Source organism: Danio rerio, chromosome 9 (assembly GCF_052040795.2).
Source record: "Danio rerio strain M-AB ecotype USA chromosome 9, GRCz13ab, whole genome shotgun sequence".
Lineage (NCBI taxonomy): Eukaryota > Metazoa > Chordata > Actinopteri > Cypriniformes > Danionidae > Danio > Danio rerio.
Genome location: NC_141029.1, coordinates 45,052,597 through 45,073,614, shown reverse-complemented (window position 1 = coordinate 45,073,614; position 21,018 = coordinate 45,052,597). Strand labels below are relative to the sequence as shown.

The 21,018-nt window shown below is 35.9% G+C and overlaps 1 protein-coding gene and 1 long non-coding RNA gene across 6 annotated transcripts in view; one reads left to right on the top strand and one right to left on the bottom strand.

The window, feature by feature from the left end:
* sestd1 (SEC14 and spectrin domains 1) overlaps positions 1-21,018 on the top strand; it is a 63,961-nt gene that overhangs the window by 5,785 nt on the left and 37,158 nt on the right. For 3 of the 5 annotated variants that reach the window (XR_015498759.1, XM_087266047.1, NM_182881.2), the window contains exons 2-6: positions 133-196; positions 5,779-5,863; positions 10,841-10,949; positions 14,198-14,288; positions 15,740-15,853. Coding sequence is in view for 4 of the 5 variants with exons in the window: in XM_087266047.1 (XP_087122173.1) it covers positions 5,809-5,863; positions 10,841-10,949; positions 14,198-14,288; positions 15,740-15,853 (369 nt within the window). In the remaining variant the exon portion in view is untranslated. Of the gene's footprint in view, positions 1-132; positions 774-3,243; positions 5,864-10,840; positions 10,950-14,197; positions 14,289-15,739; positions 15,854-21,018 lie in introns of all 5 variants that reach the window. The other 2 variants (XM_087266049.1, XM_087266048.1) reach the window with 2 other exon arrangements.
* LOC137496430 (uncharacterized) lies at positions 1,021-2,964 on the bottom strand. The gene is made up of 4 exons (XR_015499851.1): positions 2,869-2,964; positions 2,133-2,190; positions 1,949-2,017; positions 1,021-1,834 (listed from the first exon to the last, which is right to left on the bottom strand). It is a non-coding gene; the product is annotated as an uncharacterized LOC137496430 (long non-coding RNA).

Here is a 21,018-nt window from a genome sequence, read left to right as displayed (position 1 = left end):
CTGTAAGCTCTATGCCTAAATCCAAATCGCCAAAGAAGGTCTTGTAGGTTTTTTTTTCTCCCCTCCCTGTCTCTCTCCTCCTAACTCTTCTTTCTCCTCCTCCATTCCCTTTGCTCTTCTTCATGTTTGCAGATCATGGACCAGGAGGGAATTGCATGAGCTGGGATGTACCTGATGTGCTGCATCACCGTTAAAGGTGAGTGAGACTGTCAGCGTTTTGAAATGTAGATCAGCCTGCGTTTGAGGACTCTGCGCGGTTGAAGCATGATGTGAATTTTGTTGTGCTGCCTAATTATAGTGATTTAACCTACTTTTCTGCTTGTTTTGCTAGTTTGTCTGTGCTGTTTTGTATCGTTCTGGCTATTTCTGGCATAGTGAGATGTTGTTTTGTTAACTGATTTGCTGGAAGTCCTTCTTTAATATCCTGCTTTTGTTTTTATCATAAAAATTGAGCAAGAGAGTAGTCTATTAGTTGCCATAAATGAATTTTCCAAAAGTTACAATTCTGCAATTTAATAGCTCATTCAAATGTTAAAGGTTTAAATCTCTCATTTTCCCTGAAACTTTAGAAATACTGAAGAGTTTTTACTAGGACCGCATGGTTAATCGAAGGCTATTTTTCATGCCCATTTTGTCAGGAAAGCAGGTTTTGCAATCATCTGTAAATCTCCAGAAACAGCTTTCAGATGGAGCATATACAGAAGTAGCAACACCGAGCCATAGTTCACTGACAAGGTTCACTGACAAGCTTCTGGTAATAATCTTGGTTGCCTGCACTCAAAAAAATGATATGTTGGCGTTAATTAACTTTATTTTGTCCACTGGTTCCACGTAACCGAGTTAAGTTACCTTTAAGAAAGAATATTAATTTTAGTGAACTTAAGTTAGTTACATAAAGGTAATGTAATGTTGTTTAGTTCAATCAATGTAACATTTATAATTTAGCTTTAATCATTGTAGTTATTTAAGTTCAATTATTCTAAAATTGATATTGTTATGTTTAACCAAATAAAAAAACAGTTTCCGTTTCATTGAGTTTATTCAAAAGCATTTTTACAGTTTTACACATTTTCCAGCAATAAAATGATTATCAAAATCCAAATACTGTCTTTATCTGTATCTTCACTTATTACAATAAGTTAAAATATTAATACTAGTAAAAATAATAGTAATACAAGTATGAAGTAAATTGAAAACAATAAATAATTTTAAAAATATGCTTACAAAAACATCATAAAATACACTTTTCATAATAATACTTTTCATATATTACAAAAAACATTCAAAAATAATATTCTGCCTTCAAATGATATATCAAAAATATACTTAGAAAAATCAAGTCTTCTTTTGTAAACTATACTGTACCTTCTTTAAACTGAAAAAGCAGATAACACTTCAGTTGTTCAAAGAAAGATTAACATTTTAAAGCAAAGTAACACGAAAAGCACTAAACCATAAATTAGACCAACCGTCACAGAACATGCAATAGCTACACACATTCATCTCTCTGACATTTGCACCATTTCTGCACATTTGCACCAGACACTTTCTTACAACCACTCCCTATATCTAAAAAACAAAACATTGTGCATGAAGTCTGCTTCACACAGGTGTGTGGGCTTGACAAACCACATGTAGAAGCATTCTTAATTCTTAAAATTTTTTGTATAATTAGCACATCTTGGGTGTATCGCCTCTTCCTGTTGATTTGCTGAATGTCTCCTCAATTGTAAGTCACTTTAGACAAAAAAGTCTGCTAAATGTTAATGTAACCACTGTAGATTCATAAGGTGGCGTTGCACATCAAGGTTTGTGCTTCATCATGCCCAGCATCCTAAAAAAGTCAGGTAAAAAAATAAAACATTTACCAACAGATCAAAGGTGAAAGGAGTAATTGGTTTAAGAGGAAAATACAAAATGTTTAAAACAATAAAATAAAATAGCTTACCATTTACTCCCTCACTTAGGGGCTTTGAGGATGCATTGCATTCACACCTTTTTTTCCACTGGTGATGTTCTAAATGACATGAAATGACAATTAGTAATTTACTAAATAATTATTAGTTAAAATTACTAGTAATTTTTACTGTACATCATTTTAATGTATGTATAGGCATCTAAAGGCATAGTACCTGGATGATCCACAGTCTCCTCAGCCAGATATGGGACTTTAGAGGTTGAGCTGTAAACCTGTGAGGGAGAAAATAGATGTGAGTGAGCAAAGATTTAAAATAATAAAATATAATAATATAAATAGCAAACTACTAAACTTAAAAATTTAAACGTGTTAGATGACCAAACAAATAAGCTTACATTACATATGTCATCATGCTAGATGTGATGCTATTTAAGTGTCACATATGCTTGTCAAGATTTTTTTTTTTAAGTTAACAGGCTTGAATACAATTAAATAATAAATAACAATGTGCCAACACCATTTTAATTAATATTATGTAAGTTATCAAAACTGGCATTCAAACTTGACAAACTGCTTGACACTCATTTAAAATAAAGACTATCAAATCAAATAAAAAATTAAATCACTTTTATTGTCACATTATCAGCAGCATGTGTGCTATGATGAGTGAAAAGCTTAGACTAAGTTATTCTAACATGACTATTCCTTACTACCAACGTTTGCAACTTTATTTTGGGGGAGTTAATATATACCAAGTATAAAATTTCACAGGAATGCAAAACAAACTATACATTTATCTGTCTATAATGTGGAAAAGACACAGGCAACATGGCAATTTCATAGCAATACTATACACAAACACAACATAGTATTACAAGAGAGTACATTTATGATTCAAATGTTGTCACAGCCTCAGTATAAATACATAAAAAGTAAAAAAAAAATCTCACCTGTGTGTCCACATTGGGGAAAGCTTTGTGCACGTTCTCAATTTGTACTGTAATCTTCATCTTTTGATTCCCATAATATGGCGCCGAGCTGAGAGTGATCGTTGTGGTTTGAATCTTTTTACTTCCTGTGTTGTTTTGAAACTGCGCATGAGCAGATATTACTCCACCTATTGACCAAAATGCAGTACTGCAGAAGCAACACAACTCCCTTGCATTCATGTTACATAAGCGAGCTGTTTAAATGTGAAAACTTACTTTTTCTCATTTTTTCCAACACAACACTTTTATTTTTAATACACAAACATAAGTGAATTGTTTAATTTAAACATAGTTACATTCTTTGGACCAACTAAAGCCATAATTCATTTTTTTGAGTGTGTGCATGTTTTTTTACTCTCAAAGTAGCTGTTAACTTGTGATTCATGCCCACAGTTTCAGTTATGAAGTTGTTTATTCTACTAAAGAAAAACAATCACTTACATCTAGGATGGCCTGAGGTGTACGTAAATAACTTTGACTCAAAGTGCAAATAGCCATTGACTTGAATTTTATGAGTTGTGAAGGATCACAATTTCAGCTAAATATGTTTCCTTAATGATTTACATGGGAAAAATACACTTTTTGGAGTGAACTTTGCTTTTAGTTGTCATTATCGTTATCTAGTTGTCACTGACAAGTTATTTGCAGATGATTTAATCAGTGCAAAATTGAATACAATTATTGTGAGATTGGACAGCTCTTTGCATGGTCTCCCATTGATCCAAATGGCCCTGTGTTGCTACTACATGTGTGAAAATACCACATTTAATGATATAGCTTTACTCCAAGCTCAGGTAGGTGCAGTAGGTGATTGTCTTCAGAAACATTTGTTGTTGTGCTGATTAAGCATCTCTTCACATTCCAGTAGTAATAATTACAGTATTCTGGATGAGGCATAAAACATAAAAATGTTTATCCAATTAAATATTGTGGCCGACATCTTCCATAATTCCGATAAATAGCCCAAACTGTCAACAAATGTAGATTTGGGCTTTTGCGCATCTGTTCACGCAAATCCACCATTAGCGTGTGTTAGCCTGCATGCGCACCGCCCGTTCACATCATGTGTACACGAGACAGTTGCGCTAAAATAAAATGCTAAATCAACTTTTTAAATTCCTGAAACGATATTGAAGGTAGTTTTGTATTCCCGAGGAAGGACGACACCATGGCTAAAGTATTTCTTTTAGACAAGTAATGTTCTGTTTTAAAACTATTTTAGTCACGCAAAGCTGATGTAGATTTAGTTGTTTTCCGAATGGGTTATATGCAGTGAAGTGTTGTTCAGCTACTGAAGTCTTCCGGCGAAAGACACAGTTTCATAAGGGACATTTTACAGCATTGATAATGTAGATTTTTATTTGTTTTACCAACAAAACTTTAAGAAATAGTGCTATTACGCCAAGCCTGCTTTACTGAGGTAAAGTTGGATTTCTATTCATTTTGGGTCATATTTGAACAATGACAACCTGTGATGCCCTCCTTACATTGTTCACCATGCTACTCTGAATATTCGGACAGAAATAGCATCTAAGTATGGCTTAGTATGATTCCTGCAAGCCGCCGGCCAACCCCTTACTACATTTTTAACTGGCGAATGACGTAAACTAGTTGGTTGTCTTCTGTCATGTCGTGGGGCATGCGTTCGCAATTTCAGGAGGCGCGGCTTTGAAACACAGTCCCTCCCATGCCGTCTAAAGATAACATGATAACCGGTTAACATTTTGGCAGATCACCTACTGCACTTTTAAGTTGAGTGTCTGAAATAAATCTTCTGTGAGATGATTCAGTAGTTGTGTGTTTATTAGTCATGTTAGTCCATAAAAGTAATAAAATCCTCTATTTAATATTCCGGGTCTGTTATTTGCGGTATATTTGTAGTTTCTGCATGAGAGCGCCCTCTGCCCTTCGACGGAGATTTACAACTGATCACAGAGCCATGTTTGCTGACAAGATGTGCATGAGAAAAGCAGCTTTTGCGAAATCACAATTCATGATTTCATTTTGATTTGTCATGCAGTCCTCCAAATTATCTGTGGTCAAACGACAGCTTTGTAAGTGAAACGCAAGCCACAGTTTAAAGGCATGATTCATCCAATATATTGTTTACAAGCCTCATGTTGTTCCAAACCATTTTGACTTACTACATTATAGATGATGTTCTTGGTTTTGGTTATCATTGACTTCTTGTTTTTGTTATATGAAAATGTTTTGGTTCCTAACATTCTTTTAAATGTTGGCTGGTTGGCTCCTCATGCAAACCTTTTAGGATTATATTTATTTATTTATTTATTTTAAATGAGAGTGGCACAGTGGTTAGGACTGTCGCCTCATAGCAAGAAGGTCACTGGATCGAGTCCCAGCTGGGTAAGTTGGCATTTCTGTGTGGAGTTTGCATTTTCTCCCCGTGTTTGCTTGGGTTTCCTCCTGCTGTTCCGGAGAAAAAAAACAACATGAGCTATAGGAATTGAATTGAATGTGTATGGAGTGTATGGAAATTTCCCAAAACTGTGTTGCAGCTCGAAGTGCATCTGCTGTGTAAAATATATGCTGGATAAGTTGGCAGTTCATTCCGCTGTGGCAACCCCTGATGAATAAAGGGACTAAGTCGAATGAAAATGAATGAATGAATTAATGAATATATTTTAAACGACAGAAGTGGTCCCTTCATAACAGCAATGTAGTAGTGTTAATGTTTGATGTTGTGCAAACTCTTCATTTTTAAAGAAGTGCATGTCTCTGTCTGCTAGGAGTATTTCTTTCTGATGAAGTGTGTTGAGTCATGGGCACAGATGTAGTTTTATTCATTGGGCCATTTTTTAAAAATGAGTTGTGTAACATGGTCTTGTGCTGTTGTTCATCTTCCTGCAGCTGTGTGAGTACAAAATAGACTCATCCAGGATGGAAGCTTCCTGTATATTGCCGGTGCTGAAGAAGAAGCTGGCCTTTCTGTCAGGTAAAGACTAATAGCATGAATAAATAAATGCTGCGAATTTCAATTCCAAGTTATTACTGTACATGTTTTATAGCAGCATGGCAAACTAAAATAGTTTCAAACAATGTCTTAGAATAGATTTGCTGCAGGCTTCTCTCCTTTCTGCTCTAGGATGTGATGCGAATATTAGATGTGACTGTAGCACTGAGCCAGAAATAAAATGCTATCCTATAAAAAGGACCATGCCCAAGTGATTTTATTATTATTTTTTTTTTTGAAAGCCTTCACTTGCTTTTTTGTTTATGTTGTTAGAAGTGGAAAAAACATCTCGGGCAGCTTCATTTTCATCTCTATATAATGTAGTCCGAGATCATTATGTGCTCTGCTATTACTTTCTGCTTAAGCTTGGTGAATCTAAATGCTTTATTGTTCCACAACAGATTATATTTCTTTTTTTGGTGGTAAACAGTATTCAGAAATTGAATAGTTAATAATAAAATAACACTCTTTACCGTATGTGTTAAAATTAAATTATTTTAACAATTTGACGAATCCTTTAGACTAGGGGTGCCCAAACTTTTTTTTTATGAAGGAAAGCCAAAATCCAAGCTTGATTGAGAGCTGTGGGCCACAAGTAAATTAAAGCAAACTGTATTACATTAAAGTTGCCATGGATAATTTCCTAATTTATTTCATAATATAAAAAAAATTTATTCATTCACAACATTTAATTTAAACATTTAATTTAAGTAATATTTTTTTGTAGCTCTTTAATAGAACAAACAAACAAACAAACAAACATACAAACGATTACATTTAAAGAGAAATGGAAATCTTAGGCTGCGTCAGAAACCGCCTACTACTCAGTAGGTACTGCATTTGAATTTAAACGTACTACTCTGCCGTTAGAAAAGTACGTTCTATACAGTATGAACGTGAAAAGTATGAATGGAATTCGGACGTACTACATCCGCCATTTGGTCATGGTCACGTGACCTACCTGCGTCAATTGCTGGCGGGGCGTTATGGGATAGCACAGCATGCATGGGATGCGCAGTCTAGAATCTCGCCAGAAGTAGTAAGTCATCCGCGTACTTCTCGCATACTGATTTTCGAATTCTATGAATTCGACATTCTACTCGGCTCGCATATTGATTTTAGCGTACTATATAGTATGGAAGTATGCGGTTTCGCACGCAGCCTTAATGTTAAAGGCTTTGTCTAACCATTCACAATCCATTCCCAATCTTTTTCCCTCTGGTGGGCCAAATCAAAGACTACAAAGGGCCAACTTTGTCCCATGGGCGCTAGTTTGGGCATCTCTGCTTTAGACTAGAAAAGTTAACACAGTATTTACCTTTAAAAACCTTATGATAAACATTCACTTTGTGTTGCCTGGTCAAGTGCAGCCCTGTTTTTTATAATGAAGGTGAGAATATAATTCTTGTTTGACATGAACTACGTCTTATGCCAAGTTCACACTGCACAGTTTCAGCCCTGATTTTCACTGGCCGGCAGGTTTTGTAAAATAGCAAACAAAATGCCTAAAATCAGAGCCAAATCGTTCTTTCATGCGAACGACAATCACGCAGTGTGAGTTATTAAAGATATGATCGGAGAGAATCATCAACGTGTCGCCAATGCCTGTGAAATATTTGGCATGCTAAATATCTGGACCTGTTGCTGATCCAAAATCATGCTGTGTAATGAGTTCTGACTGAAAAACACATTGACAATCAGCTACAGCCAATGAGAGGGCAAGATACAGGAGTGCAGGAAGTTTGGGGAGGAGTCATAGACCACAATATCAGAATAAACTAACTTTACAACATCACAAAGAATAAAACCAGAAACATTTGCCACAGTACATTGCTAATAAATTTATTAGTGGTAAAACGGATTACATAATGGTTTCTTAGTCACGGATCGGACCATTTTTCGGATCAGCCATAAAGGGGAAGAGAGTTTGCTTTCCATTTATTGCTAAAAAGGCACAGCAAGAAATGTTTTATTTTAACAAGCATAACTTAGAACCTGTAATTTTTATTAAAAATAAAATGAAGAAATTATCAGCTAATTAAAAATAAAATGTAAAATATTCAGTAGTTTGAAAAATTCACTGTTACTGCTATTGCTGATGACGCTAAATGATAATAAGTGATTCAGTTATTTACTCATAAACTTGGTTTCATTGTAGGGTTTGCCGATAGACGATGCCATCGTCCATCGCTGATGGCTGATAGACAACACTATGCTGAGCCGGCATCGCCGATCCCCCGCCCCCGTTGCAAACTCGCTCGCGAAAAATACACTCAGGCCCGTTTAAACTAATACGTCTTAGTTTTAATATGGCATTTTAGAACAAAAATTATTCACATCTACGCTATGTGTTACCTAGCATTTCTGACCAGCCCTCCGTCCGCTGAAAATGCACATTTTTTGTAAAATGCAAATTTTTGTGAAAACCTCAGATACTGTGGTATCTGAGGTTGGGCACTGAGGTTTGGCACCTTTTTACAGACCATGTTTGCTTATGCCATTATAACGACACCGATCACTCTGCCTATTCATGCTAGAGTCCCGCAAATAAAGTGATTGACGGGTGCTAATTTGTGTGTAACTTATCTTTATTTATTTATGATTTGTTTATGGGTAAAACGAAGACCATGCGGGTCAGGTAGTTGAAACTGTAGGCTACAAATAATATTTTGTTATGAATTAAATAATTATTCCTAAATATTTCATCTCCGCCTATGACGGCGATGACATCGTCCATTGCGATGTTTCACATCAGACATCGTACGATGCCTAATTGGTCGACATCATTCAACTCCATTTCATTGCTAGATGGGTCATTTTTAAAGAATGATTCAGTGGCATTTTTTGAAGGCCACATATCGGTTAAATAATGTAATTGCTGCCTACAACTTTCATTTTTGAGCATTAAGTGCATATGATGGTAATTTTAATACTTACCATAAACATCAGTGGTTTTATCTAAACTATAAACTGTTACCCCAGTACTTTTGTGTTATTTGACTGTATGCAACTTCATAACTAACCAACGACTGAATCTCTTTCTTGATTTTTGCATTTTCACATTTGAATGCAGCGATTCGAAGAATTAATAAACATGCAAATCACCACCATTTATAATTTGTGGCGTGGGTGTTGAGATTCTGATATTTTAAAGATTAATCGAGCAGCTTACACTGAACGCATTAATGCAAGCTAAACAAGTAGTGACAGAAACTACTTTAATAAACTAAGAAACCCAACACATCTCAAATAACCTACCACAGCTTCTTCCGTTATTATTATATTTTACAGGAAAGCCTAAATGCTTTCATAAATGTGATTGGAATTACACAAGAGGCGACCTCTCTGTGATTGTTACAAATTTAGGATTAATCTATTAGTAACAAAAATGTATTAATCTGCAGGCCATGTGTTGATAAAATGTATTAATTCGTGGGTTGTTATCCGTATAAATCATGAATCAGCCATGATCTGTTACACCCCTATTATTTATTGACCTCCTACTCTGACACTGTGAAGTTTGTGGAAAAGACCAGAATATCAGAATAAACAAACTTTACACTAACATTAAACAGAAACACACCGGAAACATTTGCCGCAGTGCATTGCTAAATATTTATTGACTTCCAACTCTCAACGTTGATCTCACGTGTGACCTTGAGTTATTTGCTTATCACATCTTGCATGTGTTTACTAGTCAGTTATCAGTAGGGCCAGACAGAATCTATAGACATTCTTTGCTATTTCTGACAGAATTTTGTCAAAAATGTGCATATTTATTCGGAGTGATTTTGGGAATATCATAACTTTAATATATGAAATAAAAAATAATAGATTTTAACTTATGTTTACAATGCAAATTCAGTTAGATCCACTTATTTGGTAAACAAAGCAAGTCTTATATAATATATCTACTAAAAGACAGAAAATATTACTAATTATATCTGAGCAAACACTGAACATTTTTATATTGGTGAATAATATTGCTGAAATTTATTTAAAAACTGAATAAATTTATACACATTTACACAAGTAAATAAATAGACTCCATTATTGGCTACAAATCTGCGTGAATCCGAGGAATCCATGGGCCTAATTATCAGTAATTGTTTCTAGTATGATGATGCAGTGTGTATCCTCCTGTCATTGATCTATCATGCTGTGTAAACACAGCAGCCACTGAACGCCACCCCAGAGAGTCGTGCAGTGTGAAAACAACTGTGATCCGACAACTTTGAAGATGCTCTGAAAAAACTTGGCTTTAGGCCACATCTCTGACTGCAATGGCACCCATAAATAATTGATTTCACTTATGTTTCGTCCAATGTGAAGCTGATATTGTTCACATTATTTTATATGCCTTCAATAACACAGTACACCAGAGTATGGGTCTGCTTTATCTGGTATCGTCCACTGAAGGTTGTATTTAGCATTAGCATGGCTCCTGCTTCTGACAGTTTATTGAATGACATTTTCAGTTGAACGGGAGCAAAATAAGGTCAATCTTAAAGGCACTCAATTCACTCAATTCTGCGTTTTGTTGAAATGGACTTTGCCTCAACGTTTTTTATTTTTATATATATATATATATATATATATATATATATATATATATATATATATATATATATATATATATATATATATATATATATATATATATAAATATCTATCAAGGTCTTTGTAATAAATTGGATAATGAAAGCTTTCAGGGGAAGGAATTTGATGCCTTGTGTCCTTGAAACGGCTCATGTTCCCATGCAGGAGTCGACATACTGTGAATTAATTACAGGTTTTAATGGCTCTAAAAATCATTTTGTGTTGCCTCAGTGATGTTTTTGTCAGTTTTGTCCTTGAAGCCTCATATTCTGACACCATTTTTCCATTCCAACATCATATTTTATTCTGTGCTGCTGGATTTTCTGCATATTTCCTGACTCTGCCTGTTTGGTTTTCCAGGAGGCAAGGACAGGCGCAGTGGTTTAATCCTGACCATCCCACTATGCACCGAACAGACCAGCATGGAGGAGCTCAGCACCACTCTGGACTACCTTCTTGGTATTCCCAGGTAAAGCACACAGCTTTGGAAGCCTGTTAAAGTTAAGGTGTCAGTCCGTTGTAAAGTATCGACAATAAATGCCTTTAAAAGCTTTGAGAGCAGAAATAGAGCATTAATCTTATGAATGTAATTATAAAGCACACTGTTACTGTATTTACACATGGAATGGAAAGTGGCCATAATTCATGGTCAGACTGTGGTTGGAGGCTGAAAATGCTGTTATTGATTTCTCTAGGCCTTTTGTACTCTGAGGGGTCTGGGAAGATATTATTTTTAGTTTGTCTTTTACATTTGAGTTGGTTGTACAGTATAAATGTTTTTTTTTAAATGTTTGGATTTCCTAGTTTTCTACGACATATGAAAAAATAAATTGCTTGTGGAACTTAATTTAATTCTGACATTTTCACTCATTTGAATTGCAATATTGCAACAAATTCTTGAAACCAAAGAGCAAAGATCATTTTGAACCAATAATGTCAGATGACTTTAATTTGAATGACCTTTTAGATTTGAGTTTGGAGCAAAGTTTACTCTTGAGCCGTTTCATCTTAGTCACTTAATTTGGAAAGCCAAATGTGATCAGTGATCAAATAATAAATGTTTTAAAATCCAGACCTTAGTAGGAAGAAAATCTAATTGTTCTTTTAACTCTAGACATGATGAGGTTATTTATAGAAGATGCCATGGTCACATTAGCATTGCACGTGGACATTTACTTAAAGGAGTATTTACTCAAAAATGTCAGTATTGCATCTAAATGTATAACATGTACTTAAGAAATGCCCTATTTAATGTTTAAGACAACTTTTTTATTTGGAGAGATTTTTAAAGAGTTATTTTTAAATGTGACAAATGTCACTTTGAAAGCAGTTGGGAGAAGGTCACTAAGAATGTGTTGAAAACTAAATGGGACCGCAGAAACAATGATGGTTAAAACGATGATCTCAATTGAGTTGACCACTGCAGCTCATTGCTCTTTCTCAGTGGGGTTAACGAACTAATGTTTGGCTCTATACACCAACGCAATGGAATTGAAATCAAATGAACAAGATGTGCCTTAACTGCAGACTGTCTGCTTTAATTTGAGGGTATTTACATCAAAATCAGGTGAACACTGTAGGAATTACAAGAGTTTGCATATGTGTCTCCTACTTGTTAAGGGACCAAAAGTAATTGGACAGAATAATAATACTAAATTAAACTTTCACTTTTTAATACTTGTTTGAAAATCCCTTGCAGTCAATTACAGCCTCAATTTTGGAATGCATAGATATCATCAGACGCTGGGTTTCATCCCTGGTGCTCTGCCAGGTCTCTACTGCAACTGTCTTCAGTTCCTGCATGTTCTTGGGGCATTTATCCTTCAGTTTTTTCTTCAGAAAGTGAAATGCAAGCTCAATCAGATTCAGGTCAGGGGATTGACTTGGCCATTGCATAACATTCAACTTCTTTCCCTTTAAAAACTCTTTGGTTGCTTTTGCAGTATGCTTTGGGCCGTCCTATGAGTTCCAAAGCATTTGGCTTAATATGAACAGAAAATATTGCCTGAAACACTTCAGAAATTATCCTGCTGCTTTTGTCAGCAGTCACATCATCAGTAATACAAGAGTACCTGTTCCGCCATGTCACTACCACCATGCTTCACTGCTTAGGATTATAAGTAGTTTCTTTCTTTATCCATACTTTTCTCTTCCCATCACACTGTTACAAGTAGATCCTGATCTCATCTGTCCATAAGATGTTGTTCCAGCACTGTGAAGGCTTTTTTAGAACTCTAATCTGGCCTTCCGGTTTTCGAGGCTCACCAGTGGTTTACATCTTGTGGTGAACCCTTTTTATTCACTATGGTGTAGTCTTCTCTTAATCGTTGACACGCATACACCTCCTGGAGAGTGTTCTTGATCTGGCCAACTGATGTGAAGGGTGTTTTCTTTACCAGGGAAAAATTCTTCAGTCGTCCACCGCAGTTGTTTTTCATGGTCTTCTCAATCTTTTGGTGTTGCTGAGCTCACTGGTGCATTCTTTTTTTTTTTTTTTTTTTTTTTTTTTTTTTTTTTTTTTAAGAATGTTCCAAAGTTGTTTTGGCTATACCTAATGTTTTTGCCATCTTTCTTATGGGTTTCTTTTGTTAGCTGGCTTGACTGATAGTGACAGCTCTTTAGATCTCAACTTGAGAGTTGACAGTAACGGATTCCAAATGCAGATAGCACACTTGAAATTAACTCTGGACCTTTTATCTGCTCATTGTAAATGGGATAAGGATGGAATAACACATACCTGGTCATGCAACAGATTAGAAGCCAATTGTCCAGTTACTTTTGGACCCTTAACAAGTGAGAGGCACATCCAAACTGTTTTAATTCCTACACCGTTTACCTGATTTAACACCGTCAATTTAAAGCTGAGAGTCTGCAGTTAAAGCACATCTTATTCGTTTCATTTCGAATCCATTAGGTTGATGTATAGAGCCAAAAAAGTAACTGTATGCGACCAAAATACTAATTTTCAAGTTTGTTCAAAGTACTTATTTAAATTAAACTGAGACAACACCATTCTTAAAAGTCTTTGGTCTTGGGCTTTAAACTGTTTTACAATCAACCCACTAAAAATGGTTAGTTAGCCCAACAATTTTAATTCTGTTATTAATTACTCACAATTATTCATGTCAGTCCAATCACCCGAGACAGTCATTTATCTTCACAAATCACAAATTAAGAAATTTTAGATTAAGATCAAGGTAATACTCCACAGTCTTATGTATTTTTTCTCATCTGAGCCCAGTAAGGGTTAATTATGAGCTGCAGTGGTCATCTGAGTTTTGACATCATTGTTTTCACCATCACTGATTCTGTAGTCCCTTTTAGTTTTCAGCACTTTCATAGTGACCTTCTCCAAATGGCTTTCTAGTGGCATTTTAGATGCATTTTACTGGGTGAGTTGGCTGTTCTTTTTTCCCCTCAAAGAATGAAATGTTGTTCAGTCCTAAAATGTTTCTCTCTCTTTCTCTCTCTCTCTTTTTATCCAAACCAAAATAGTAACTGCATGATTGAATTCATGTTTCTTGGAATCTGTGAGTCACTCACACAGACTCGGTTTATTCATTTTAAAATGCCACCACAGAACAAACAAATTAATCTGTTTAACAACACCGCCACAGTGGAGTCTTTGTAATTGATTCATTGTATCTGAATTGGCTTATCATTTGTGTTATGTAACAGAATAAATGTCATGTTTTTTTTTCTGTTGTATCTCTGCAGCGAGAAATGCAAAGCTCGGGGTTTCACAGTCATCGTCGATGGGAGGAAGTCTCAATGGAATATAGTGAAGACTGTTGTTTTGATGTTACAGGTAGGAAGGTGTTTGTTTTATTTGCCCACTTTTAGGTTAGTACATAATGCCAGAAAAAGTAGATTATGTAAAACACATGTCTGTTCTTGTTTGTTTTACATCTGGTACTTGCTTTTTCCTACTAATGAAGCCCGTTAATATTTGTGGTGATTATTTATTTAATGAGCGCTTAACTCTGCTCTAATTCAACTCGCTTCTAATTAAATACCTGTAAATTTAATGCCATTATCAGAGGCCCATGCTGCTTATTTGTTGGCGGCCTTCACTGGTTTTGTAGAGCGCTCTGTGTTGTTGGAAATTGTTCACTTAGAGCTTTGTTCAACTGAATGAATGCTTGTTCTGCCCTGTTATTTGCCTGTTTATGGCACTCGATGCTGAATCTCTGCTGTTAACTTGGTTGCTGCTAGTATTTTTTTTCTTTCTTTTTTTTTTTATTACATCGACATATTCTGGGTTTTTCATCAAAGTCCCAGAGTGCAAGTAAGTGCATTCACTCTGTGGCCACTTTGGCAGTGCCTCTGGACATCTATTTTCTAGGCAATAATAATAAAATTTGACAACGGCCGCATCATAAATTCTGAAATTGTGTTAAACACTTTATTTCAGGCTGTGGCAGTGTGGACACGTTTTCAGTCAAAATCAGGTGCTTGGTTCTTAAAATTGAAAGATATGTCTTATAACATAAGACATGTGTTGAGTGTTGCGATATTTCCCAGTTATTTATCTTGTGCATCTCACTATATACATATATGTATATATATCAGTTTAAATATTATGTGAATTTTTAAATATAATACATAATTCACTTTAAACTTTATTGCAAATATTTGTGAAGAGAGGCTAAATTTGAGAAACCCTAATGACCGTCCACATTCACACTTTAAATGGAATGCAGGATTTGTAATTGCTTTTTTTTATAAGCTGAAATATTGTTTTGCCAAAAGATATAGTTGGAGCTGTTGTTCTCGTAGACTTAACAAAATAAAAATTCCTCCATTTCTGCTTGGTGTCCTCTGCATGACCTGCAGATTTTTCTGATAGCAAAAAGCGGTTGTTTTCGCTTTGAACAGATTATTAATTGGCCTTTACCGTGTGTGTGTAATCATCCAACATATTTTCCCGACAACAAAATTGTGGCTAGTAAAAATACAGAGTGGCTAGTTATGTTGGAAAACTACTAGCCACAGTGGCTGGTGATAAAAAAAGTTAATCTCGAGCCCTGATGATAATAAAACAATACTAAGGAAGTAAAACAACAACAACAAAAAACAAAAAAATACAGAGATAATCTAACCTCTGGTCTTATTCATACATGTAAATGTTGTGTGCATGTGGCTAATGTGCTTTTGGATGAGTTTAAAAATTTAACAAAGCTAGGTTGTAAGCCTTTTTTTTTTTTTTTTCCCCCTCTCTCTCTCTCTCTCTCTCTCTCTCTCTCTCTCTCTCCATAGAACGTGATCCCAGCTGAAGTTTCTCTTGTGTGTGTGGTGAAACCTGATGAATTCTGGGACAAAAAAGTGACCCATTTCTGCTTCTGGAAGGAGAAGGACAGGCTTGGCTTTGAGGTAAGTGTGCTAGAGTTACACTTTGAGCACTAAAAAAAACTGCATTTGATGTTAGAGATGACCACTGAAGGATCAAGGTCATTGAACATGGCAACAATGTTTGTTGCTTTTCAACTTTATACTTCATTTTTTTCATTTGTGGGTTTGTTACAGAGGAATATTGGGTCTTGAATGAATATGGGATCATTAGTGTATACAAATTTGGAGTCAGATTTATTTTCATAGTGACTTTTCGCTATGCGTACTGTTCAAAGAAGTTTTACAGCAAACGGTATACTAAGTCAAACCTGATATTGGTGACGAAAATGCCTATTTTTGTTTCACGCAGTTTGCACATCCATTCAAAGGTTTGGGCACACAATAATTTTACTATATTTTATTTTAGTTTGTTTATTATAGTTTTTATTTATTATTTTATTTTTTATTCATTATATTTTAATTTTTTTATATATTTGTTTTATTTATATGTATTTATAATTTTGTTATTATTATTATTGTTTATATTTAATATTTATTTTTCATTTTTTCAAATTCATTTATTCAATTTCTTTTTTGACTTAGTCCCTCTATTAATCTGAGGTCGCCACAGCGAAATGAACCGCTAACTTATCCCACAATAAGTCCACGCAACCCATCACTGGGAAACATCGGGGGAAACGCGAACACAGGGAAAGCATGCAAACTCCACACAGAAATGCCAACTGACCCAGCCGAGGCTCAAATCAGCAACCTTCTTGCTATGAGGCCATCGTGCTACCCACTGTGACACCCATAGTGTAATATATCTCTTCTTTATTTAATTTGGATTATACTAGTCAAATTCTATTAAACATTAAAAAACTTGTTTCATGAATTACCAAAGGTCCCCTTTTTAACATGTAGTTGTTAGACACATATTTAAACTCAATAAAGAAAAGTTCTGTAATCCTCAGTATTCTGTATTTTTTATTTTTACATTTAAACGCATTCAGCTTTAATTGTTCATCTTAAATGGACCAGTAAGAATGGTTCCGCTGTGTAAATGTTTTCCATATACATCAGACCAGAGCATCATCATTTTACACTTAGGAAAGGAGTAGATAATACACACAGTGGCATATTTAATTAGTAACACCCAAAGCATCTCAAGCATGTAACTAGGTAATTTCCCACAGTGAATAATGAAAGTCTATATACAGAAGTTGTGTCTCTTCATTCACAATAGTCTGGAGCTTCACTGTAAGACAGGGCTTTTGTTATTGACACCAATGCAGCAGCTTCTGCAGCGCTTTTCTCATTCTTTTATCAGGGCTTAAAGAGTTGTGCTGTAAGGGAAGTAAGGTTTTGAAGATGGATTTTAGGGCTTTAAAGGTCAAAAAAGACATCCGAGCTTGTCTAATTAATCCAGCTTTTTTAGTTCTTTGCTTTCAGTAGTTTTTCCAAGGCTTTGATATTTAAGAATCTTGTTGATTTATACTCACCGGCCACTTTTACCTTCAGAACTGTCTTAATTCTTTGTGGCATAGATTCAACAACTGGAAATATTCCTCAGAGACTTTGGTCCATATTGACATGATAGAATCACACAGTTGCTGTCTTAAACCATGTCTACATGCCAAAATGCATTGTGTTGCTGCCATTTAATTAGCTAATTATAAATTAGCAGTAATGAGCAGCTGGACAGGTGTACCTAATAAAGTGGTAGATGGGTGTATAATGTCAGCATAATAGATTTTTGGTAGCACTTGTTCTTAAGACTCTTATGATGCCTTTTAGTAATCTACATAATTTACATAACTGAGTTAAAGACACTTAATGACAGTTGTCGTAAGTATGCATAAGACGTCATTAGCTTGCATATTCATGACACGTCATTAAGTGTCTTTAGCTTAGTCATGTCATTTTAAAAGTGACAGCTAGATAACGCTGTGGCGCAGTAGCTAGTGCTGTCGCCTCACAGCAAGAAGGTCACTGGTTTGAGCTTCGGCTGGGCCAGTTGGCATTTTTGTGTGGACTTTACGTGTTCTTCCTGCGTTTGCGTGTGTTTCCTCCGGGTGCTCCGGTTTCCCCCACAACTTCAAAGACATGCGGTACAGGTGAATTGGGTAAGCTAAATTGTCTGTAGTGTGTGTGTGAATGAGGGTGTATGGATGTTTCCCGGAGATGGGTTGCACCTGGAAGGGCATCCTCTGCGTAAAACATATGCTGGATAAGTTGGTAACTCATTCTGATCTGGCAACTCCAGATTAATAAAGGGACTAAGCCGAAAAGAAAATGAATGAAAAGTGACAGCTGTCATGTCATGACTACGAAGGTTTCATGACAGTCTCATGAACGTATAATTCCAGTAAAGTGTTCCCTACTGAAAAAAGTGCTTAAACCAGCCTAGGCTGGTTTTAGCTGGTTGACCAGCCTGGTTTTAGAGGGGTTTTGGCCATTTCCAGGCTGGTATTTAGCCATCTCAGCCTGGTCTTAGCTGGTCAGGCTGGAGAATGATCAGCTAAAATGAACTTGACCAGCCTTGTTTAAGCTGGACAAAGCTAGTTTTGGCTGGGCTCCCAGCCTGGCAAGGCTGGTCAAGCTGGTTTTAGCTGATCATCTCTCAGCCTGACCAGGAAATGGCTGGAAACCAGCCTGGAAATTCAATTCAAGTATTTCCAGTTTTCAGTGTTTAAGTTCAGTTCAGTTTAGCTCAGTTCAGTGTGGTTTAATAATCACTACCGAGAGTCAAAAATGGTCAAAACCATTCTAAAGCCAGGCTGGTCAACCAACTAAAACCAGCCTAGGCTGGTTTGAGCAGTTTTTTTCAGTAGGGTTACCAGGTTTTTTACATTTAAAATGTTTCACTTAATTGTTTGTTGATGTTAAGTTTAGATATTGGTTTTAATTTAAGGATAAATTAATTATTATAAACTAATTAATAAATTAGTTCTAGGTGACACAAAGGTTATTCTATTAAAATAAAATTGAATGCAATGTTTATGTAGTATGTTTATTATTATTATTATTATTATTTACATGTCATTTTGCTTTTAATCTTTTGTGCATCCTAATCAAATCATACTTTCGGAAGCATAAAACACGATACTAGGGATTGGTTTTGATTCTTCACTTAAATGCATCTTACCATTTCATCACATCTCCTGTTATATTATAAATCAGAGCAGACTTTGGTGTTTCCTTCTAATTGGGCCTTGAAAAAGGTATGTGAAGTTGGCAGAAGGTTGTTTGTGTTGAACACTTAGGCCTCTTGCATACATTGTTGGTGGAGGAAATGGGGGGCCTACATGTGAGCGTAACCGTAACGTGATCATGCAGATGTGCGCTACAATGTACAGCTTTGCACTGCTGAGTCTTGGCCTTGAACTGCATGCTCGCTGGGCAGGAACCAGTCATGCCATGCTGCCTGGCAACCCTCACATTGATCCAGCCAAGAGCCGGATGACGTGTGTCCAGGAGGACAGTCAAACCACTGTTTTGTAAATAGAAACCTCTGTCTGTGGATGTTTGTTGAGGTCACTGTGTTGTTTGTGCTGTGATCTGGGCCAGCATGCCCCTCTAGCTTACTGCAACTACCAGATGGCACAGTTTTGGCTGAATGGAGGTCAGTGTATCAGCATGAGGAAGCGAGTACAGTTACAAACGAAAATGGTCATTACTGTACTCTTGACCTACTTGAGGATCCATATTTCAATGGGGGTTTTGTATCAGCGGCCGATATTTGAGGTGCATGAGGAACGTGTGCTCTGCATTAATCATTCTGCCCAAGATCCTTCTGAATGCTGGTGCTTGGCCAGGCGTAAGTGAGCATATGGGGAGAGAGAGACCCGGAGGCCTTATTAAATAAGTGGATCCTCTTTCACTGCCACTTAGGGTCCATAGGACCATCTGTTACAAGACTGAACACATTTTGTGCTTATTATTGCAGATTTTCTATTCTTTAAAGGGCTCCAAGTGACTGTACAGTAGATGCTGGTGCTAATGAGATTTGTTTTCCTTTAGAACAAAGGGGGTTAATATAGATATGCTAGGCATCATAGAGCTTTCTCATTCAAGAGCTCATAACTAAGCACAGTAAGCTATCTGTCAGCATTTTTATTCATGTGTTATGATTTGCATTACGGTGGTCCATGGTGTATTTTATGGCTTGTTTGTGTTTTTACGATTCAAAGCAATGTGTGCTCATGTTTCGTACATCTTTGATTATATACAGCTACTCGGCTAACATGAAAACAAATGTCATATTTCCTAGTTCCTTTGAAAGGCCCACCCTCAAGAGGCTCTGATTGGTCGGCTAACATAATTTGCAGAGATTCGCGGATCGGTATTACTTCTTTACGATTTTGCACTGTGTAAACAGTAGCTGAATCAGACAGAAAATGAAGAGCACAGAGCTGCTTCTCACGCTTGCTCTTTAAAATAAAATCTGACAAGTGTCTTTCACATGTATTCAGAATAAGCATGTGTAAGTTTTTTAAATTGTTCTCATCTTTTGCGAGTTCATTATCTGAGATATAGACCGCAGGGAAAGCGCCTGCATAGAGAGACTGTGCAGTGTCTCTCTATGCAGGCGCTTTTCCTTTACATACCAGCAACATTTCAACCATTAAACTATTATAAATGTTTGCTAGATTTTTCCTAACCTATCTAGCTATGTTTGATCATGTTAAAAATAAATAAATAAAGGATTTATTTATTAATTATTTTTTGTACGTCTTGTTTTTCGTTTTCTTTGGTTTGGGTCACGTGATTCATATGTTGCATTTTCAAACTTCTGTTAAGAGTACACAGTTGGAATACTTCCTGGACGGTATGCTTTGGCATTCTGTCTGAATGTGGAAACATCAAATTCTCCAAAACTGCTTGCCAAGCTTACTATTCCATTTCATATTAGAGATAACTAATAAAATGAAACAACAACTGTGTTTTTAGTTTTCATTTCTAAACATCCAAATCACACAAAGTCTGCAAAAACTCAAGTCTGGTCCAAGCTTCTCCCCCGGAGTTTCATAAGTCTAAAGCGATTAATGATTGGCTCCTGTATTAGAAGGCGGGGCTTTATTCACCATATCAATTGTTACACTTTTTCTCATTAAAAAAAATACAAGTGACATGACTTGTGTATTCTATAGTCACTGCTAGCACTTTAGATCAATTTAATTCATTTTTTTCTGTATAGACAGACT